Source organism: Petromyzon marinus, chromosome 61, assembly GCF_048934315.1.
Source record: "Petromyzon marinus isolate PM22_M1 ecotype Great Lakes invasive population chromosome 61, UKy_Petmar_22M1.pri1.0, whole genome shotgun sequence".
NCBI lineage: Eukaryota > Metazoa > Chordata > Hyperoartia > Petromyzontiformes > Petromyzontidae > Petromyzon > Petromyzon marinus.
The window spans coordinates 1,664,574-1,671,630 of NC_133727.1; the positions used below are offsets into that span (position 1 = coordinate 1,664,574).

The following is a 7,057-nucleotide window of genomic DNA, read 5'->3' on the forward strand; positions in this document are numbered from 1 at the left end:
AGTTTTTGTACGGCAATAGGGAATGTGAAGCTGGTAAATGAGCGAAGACCTGAGGTCAAATTTGGTCTTTGAAACAGAGAGGAGATCCAGCAGCAGGTAGTCTGCGGATTTTGTTGTAAGTACATCGTGAATAAATAAGATCTGGTGTACAAGACGTCGAACATTAAGAGATGTTAAGTTTGACCCAATGTAAATGAGTGAGAATGAACGGTGGTCGTTCTGTATGGATGGACTCGGCCCCCCGCCATGTGAACGTGGAATTTTCACCAGCGGCTGGGGAAGGGAAGGAGGAGCAATAAAAAAAACAACGACAAAGAAAACAATAAAAAAACACAACCAAAAAAAATCAACAAAAATCAACAACACAAAATACAACAACAACTAAACAACATTAAACAAACACAAATAAACAACAACAAGAAAGAACAAATAAAACAACAACAACAACATGGCTCTTGCGTGTCTCCTGCCACGCAGCGACACGTCTCTGGGGGGCGCATGGCCGCCGGACCCCCACGGAGAGGGGTCCCTGGGGACCACCCCGGGGGGGGGCCAGGGGGGGCTGTGGGAGGAGGGGGGCCCCCAGGAGGAGAGGGATCTGCTCCCCCTGCTCCCCCACGACCTCCACAGCTGTGCCCTGCAGGTGGCACGCGGCATGGCATTCCTGGCGGCCCGCTGCGTGAGTGCCGATACCCCTGATCCCCCCTGATCCCCCCTGATCCCCCCTGATCCCTCCTGATCCCTCCTGATCCCCCCTGATCCCCCCTGATCCCCCCTGATCCCCCCTGATCCCCCGTGATCCCCCGTGATCCCCCCTGATCTCCCCTGATCCCCGTGACCCCCCTGATCCCCGTGATCCCCCGTGATCCCCCCTGATCCCCCCTGATCCCCTATGATCCCCGTGATCCCCCGTGATCCCCCGTGATCCCCCCGTGATCCCCCCTGATCTCCCCTGATCCCCCCTGATCTCCCCTGATCCCCCATGATCCCCCGTGATCCCCCGTGATCCACCCTGATCCCCCCTGATCCCCTGTGATCTCCCCTGATCCCCCTCAATACCCCATGACCCCCCTTTCAAGCCTCCCACTGGGAGAGTTGCTGATCACCTTTGATCCCTCTGTCGATCCTGTGATCCCCATGTGGGCTATCCATTATAGCTCCGCTCTTGATCCCCATCTCCCCATTGATCCCCTGTGGCCTATTAATTGTAACGTGTTCTTTTCCTCGAGCTCTCTCTCCCCGTGTCTCCCCGTGTCTCCCCGTGTCTCCCCGCGTCTCCCTCCGTCTCCCTCCCCGTGCCTCCCTGCGTCTCCCTCCCTGCGTCTCCCCGTGTCTCCCCGTGTCTCCCTGCGTCTCCCCGTGTCTCCCCGCGTCTCCCCGTGTCTCCCTCCGTCTCCCTCCCTGTGTCTCCCCGCGTCTCCCTCCGTCTCCCTCCGTCTCCCTCCCTGTGTCTCCCCGTGTCTCCCTCCGTCTCCCTGCGTCTCCCTCCCCGTGCCTCCCTGCGTCTCCCTCCCTGCGTCTCCCCGTGTCTCCCCGTGTCTCCCCGTGTCTCCCCGTGTCTCCCCGCGTCTCCCCGTGTCTCCCTCCGTCTCCCTCCCTGTGTCTCCCGGCGTCTCCCTCCGTCTCCCACCCCGTGCCTCCCTGCGTCTCCCTCCCTGCGTCTCCCTGTGTCTCCCCGTGTCTCCCCGTGTCTCCCTGCGTCTTCCTCCCTGTGTCTCCCCGTGTCTCCCTCCCCGTGTCTCCCCGTGTCTCCCTCCATCTCCCTGCATCTCCCTCCCCGTCCCTCCCTGTGTCTCCCCGTGTCTCCCCGCGTCTCCCTCCATCTCCCTCCCTGCGTCTCCCCGCGTCTCCCTGCGTCTCCCTGCGTCTCCCTCCCGCGCGTGTCCCTGCGTCTCCCTGCGTCTCCCTGCGTCTCCCTCCCCGCGTCTCCCCGCGTCTCCCCGCGTCTCCCTGCGTCTCCCTCCCCGCGTCTCCCCGCGTCTCCCTCCGTCTCCCTGCATCTCCCTCCCCGTTCCTCCCTGTGTCTCCCCGTGTCTCCCCGCGTCTCCCTCCGTCTCCCTCCCTGCGTCTCCCCGCGTCTCCCTGCGTCTCCCTCCCGCGTCTCCCCACGTCTCCCTGCGTCTCCCTCCGTCTCCCACCCCGCGTCTCCCTCCGTCTCCCACCCCGTGTCTCCCCGTGTCTCCCCGCGTCTCCCTGCGTCTCCCTCCCGCGTCTCCCCACGTCTCCCTGCGTCTCCCTCCGTCTCCCACCCCGCGTCTCCCTCCGTCTCCCACCCCGTGTCTCCCCGTGTCTCCCCGCGTCTCCCTGCGTCTCCCACCCCGTGCCTCCCCATGCCTTCTCCGCTGCTGATCCCCGCGTCTCCCTGCGTCTCCCACCCCGTGCCTCCCCATGCCTTCTCCGCTGCTGATCCCCGCGTCTCCCCCGCAGTGTATCCACCGCGACTTGGCGGCGCGCAACGTCCTCGTGACGCACGGCCGCATGCTCAAGATCTGTGACTTCGGCCTGGCCAGGGACGTGTCCACCGACTCCAACTACGTGCTCAAGGGCAACGTGAGAGACGCGGAGAGACGCAGAGACACAGGCAGAGAGACACGCAGAGAGACACGCAGAGAGACACGCGGACATACGGAGAGACACGCAGAGAGACGCGGAGAGACAGAGACATGCAGAGACACGCAGACACGCGGAGAGACACGCAGACACACGGAGAGACAGAGACATGCAGAGAGGCAGGGAGATACACGCAGAGAGACGCACGGAGGCGCACACACACACTCATCACACACACATTCACACACACACTCATCACACACACATTCACACACACACTCACACACACACTCATCACACACACTCATCACACACATTCACACACACTCTCACACACACACTCATCACACACACTCATCACACACACTCATCACACACATTCACACACACTCTCACACACACACTCATCACACACACTCATCACACACACTCATCACACACACATTCACACACACACACTCATCACTTGCCCACAGGACTCCAGCAAGCCAGGCGTGTCATCAATGAATCGATCACAACAATACTCGTGTTACCCCCCCCCCTCCCCCACGTGTCTCCACGTCGCACTATCCTGCCCCCCCCTCCACGCCCCCCCTGCCCCCCCCCCCTCCACCTCCCCCCACCGTCCCCCCCCACCCACCCCAGGCTCGCCTCCCCGTGAAATGGATGGCCCCAGAGAGCCTCTTCCAGGGCGTGTTCACGGCCCAGAGCGACGTCTGGTCCTACGGGGTCCTCCTCTGGGAGATCTTCTCTCTCGGCGAGTGTCGCACGACCAGCGGTAGAGGGCGCAGCTCCCCGCCCTCGGCTCGCCCCGCGCGCGGTGTCGGGGCAAGTGCCGTGGAGCCCGACCCACGGCGGCTGTCCGTGGTGCTGACCACAAAGACAAAGTCCCCCCGCGTAGCCTTCAACGGGCTGCTGGAGCAAGCGCTGTTAGCGAGTAGCGGCGCCGATGAAGGCCGGCACAGTGCAAGAGGCGCGGGGGGGGGGGGGGGGGTGGTGTGGCCCGGACCATGCCCAGCCGCCTTTGTCTCCCCCAGTGGTGGCGTTCTATACACACTGCGACGGAGGCCCAGGATTGGTGCACTAACCACTGCACCACCGCTCTCCGAGGATGCTGCTGCTGATGTTATTATTAACGATACTGCTGCTGCTGATGATGATGATGACAATGATGATGATGCTGATGTTATTATTAACGATACTGCTGCTGCTGATGATGACAATGATGATGATGCTGATGTTATTATTAACGATACTGCTGCTGCTGCTGATGATGACAATGATGATGATGCTGATGTTATTATTAACGATACTGCTGCTGCTGATGATGATGACAATGATGATGATGATGTTATTATTAACGATACTGCTGCTGCTGATGACAATGATGATGATTATGATTATTGCAGTTACAATGCTGCCGCTGTAAAAGACGACGATGATGCTGATGATGATTATTGTAGTGACAATGCTGCCGCTGTTAAAGACGACGACGATGATGATGATGCTGATGATGCTGATGCTGATGATGCTGCTGCTGATCAGTGCAATGACTGCTCCCCCAGGCTGCACCCCCTACCCGGGTCTCCCCGTCAACTCCAAGTTTTACTCCATGCTGAAGCAGGGACACCGCATGTCCGCTCCCCCGCACAGCTGCCCGGACATGTGAGCACGCGTGTGTGTCCGTGTGTGTGTGTGTGTCCGTGTGTGTCCGTGTGTCCGTGTGTGTGCGTGTGTGTGTGTGTGTGTCCGTGTGTGTGTGTGTGTGCGTGTGTGTGTGTCCGTGTGCGTGTGTGTGTGTCCGTGTGTGCGTGTGTGTGTGTGTCCGTGTGTGTTTCAACGTGTGTCCGTGTGTGTGTGTGTGCGTGTGTGTGTCCGTGTGTGTGTGTGTGTGCGTGTGTGCGTGTGTGTGTGCGTGTGTGTGTGCGTGTGTGTGTGTGCGTGTGTGTGTGCGTGTGTGTGTGCGTGTGTGTGTGTGTGCGTGTGTGTTTCAGCATGTGTGTGTGCGCGTGTGTGTGTGTGTGCGTGTGTGTGTGTGTCCGTGTGTGTTTCAACGTGTGTCCGTGTGTGCGTGTGTGTGTCCGTGTGTGCGTGTGTGTCCGTGTGTGTTTCAACGTGTGTGCGTGTGTGCGTGTGTGTGCGTGTGTGTGGGGAGCGATAGTGTAGCGGTTAGCGCTACGCTGCGCTATGAAACTGGCGACACGGGTTCGATTCCCGCTCACGGCCAACACCAGTGACGATTATCTGAACCGGTCCCGGGCCTCCCCTAGGTCGACTCAGCCTCAAATGAGTACCTGGTGCGGTGTGTAAACATTGCCACTAGGGAGACAAAGGCGGTCGGGCGTGGTGCTGGCCACCCACCCCCTCGTGTACCGATCCGGCCTTCATAGGTGCTCGCTAACAGCACTTGCCCCTACAGTCTGTTAGGCTATATGGGGGATCTTTATCTTTGATCTTTGTGTGCGTGTGTGTGTGCGTGTGTGCGTGTGTGTGTGTGTCCGTGTGTGTTTCAACGTGTGTCCGTGTGTGCGTGTGTGTGTGCGTGTGTGTGTGAGTGCGTGTGTGTCCGTGTGTGCGTGTGTGTGTGCGTGTGTGTGTGTGCGTGTGTGTGTGAGTGCGTGTGTGTTTCAATGTGTGTCCGTGTGTGCGTGTGTGTGTGTGTGTGTGCACCTTCAAGGTGCACATAGCCTGGCACAAGCGTCGTGGTGACGTCACCGCCACTTGGTGGCGAATGGCGGTTGTTGTTGTTGAACCGGTCCTGGGCCTCCCCTAGGTCCACTCAGCCTCAAATGAGTACCTGGTGCGGCGTGTAAACATCGCCACTGGGGAGACAAAGGCGGCCGGGCGTGGTGTTGGCCACCCACCCCCTCGTGTGTCGTAGGTGCTGCTCGCTAAGAGCACTTGCCCCTACAGCCCGTTGAAGGCTATATGGGGTATCTTTGTATTTGTCTTTGTGTGTGTCTGTGAATCTGACCCACCACTACCACTCACCACCACCACTCACCACCACTCACTCACTCACCACCACCACTCACCAACCACCACCACTCACCACTCACCACCACTCACTCACCACCACCACTCACCACCGCTCGCTCACCACCGCTCGCTCACCACCACCACTCGCCACCACTCACCATCACCACTCACCACCACTCGCTCACCACTCACCACCACTCACCACTCACCACCGCCACTCACCACCACTCGCTCACCACCACTTACCAACCACTCACCCACCACTCACTCACTCACTCACCACCACCACCACTCACCACCACCACTCACCAACCACCACCACTCACCACCAACCACCACCACTCACCACCACCACTCACCACCATCACTCACCACCACCACTCACCACCACCACTCACCACCACCACTCACCACCACTCGCTCACCACCACCACTTACCAACCACTCACACACTCACCCACCACTCACCACCACTCACTCACCACCATCACTCACCACCAACCACCACCACCACCACCACTCACCACCACCACTCACCACCACTCGCTCACCACTCACCACCACTCACCACCACCACTCACCACCACCACTCACTCACCACCACTCACCACCACTCACCACCACTCACTCACCCCCCCCCCGCTCACCCACACTCACCGCCCCCCCCCCCCCCCCCCCCAGGTATTCGCTCATGCTGTGCTGTTGGCGCGAGGGGCCCAGCTCCCGGCCTTCCTTCTCGCAGCTCTGCGACCTCCTCCCCACCACCCCCCCACGGCGCTCTCCGAGCGCCTCCTCGGCCCGCGACCCCTACGTCAACTCCCGCGCGCCCCCCCCCACCGGGCCCCCCACGAGCCCCCCCACTGCCGAGGTGCAGATCGTGTGGGAGGGGGGCCTGGGCGCCTCCTCCTCCTCCTCCACCCACCCCTCGGCTCAGACGCCGCTGCTGGGGGGCGGGGGCCAGAGGGGCGGGGGAGGGGGCTCGCACGGACAGGGCTAAGTGGGGGGAGGGGTGCCCCCCCCCGCACCCCCACCGTGGGGGGCGGGGCCAGTGGAAGATGAGTGTGACGTCATCATTAGTGTCATCTTCACCGGTGTAACCTACATTACCATCACTGTAACCTACATTACCATCACTGTAACCTACATTACCATCAGTGTAACCTACATTACCATCACTGTAACCTACATTACCATCAGTGTAACCTACATTACCATCACTGTAACCTACATTACCATCACTGTAACCTACATTACCATCACTGTAACCTACATTACCATCACTGTAACCTACATTACCATCACTGTAACCTACATTACCATCAGTGTAACCTACATTACCATCACTGTAACCTACATTACCATCACTGTAACCTACATTACCATCACTGTAACCTACATTACCATCAGTGTAACCTACATTACCATCACTGTAACCTACATTACCATCACTGTAACCTACATTACCATCACTGTAACCTACATTACCATCACTGTAACCTACATTACCATCACTGTAACCTACATTACC

General features: G+C 59.4%; 1 protein-coding gene across 1 annotated transcript; it reads left to right on the plus strand.

The window, feature by feature from the left end:
• The first annotated feature begins 16 nt into the window (after positions 1 to 16).
• Positions 17 to 6,542, plus strand: LOC142906040 (mast/stem cell growth factor receptor Kit-like). Its single transcript, XM_076053440.1, has 5 exons — positions 17 to 679; positions 2,428 to 2,550; positions 3,196 to 3,307; positions 4,116 to 4,215; positions 6,211 to 6,542. The coding sequence occupies exons 1-5, from the start codon at positions 449 to 451 to the stop codon at positions 6,524 to 6,526; spliced, it is 882 nt and encodes a 293-aa protein (XP_075909555.1). The 5' UTR covers positions 17 to 448; the 3' UTR covers positions 6,527 to 6,542.
• Positions 6,543 to 7,057: the final 515 nt, after the last annotated feature.

Bases quoted from the DNA above. Each gene is read 5' to 3' on its own strand.
- LOC142906040 (XM_076053440.1), top strand. From the start codon at position 449: ATGGCTCTTGCGTGTCTCCTGCCACGCAGCGACACGTCTCTGGGGGGC. The intron at 2,551-3,195 runs GTGAGAGACGCG...CACCCACCCCAG, and splicing joins ACTACGTGCTCAAGGGCAAC to GCTCGCCTCCCCGTGAAATG. The intron at 3,308-4,115 runs GCGAGTGTCGCA...CTGCTCCCCCAG, and splicing joins CTGGGAGATCTTCTCTCTCG to GCTGCACCCCCTACCCGGGT.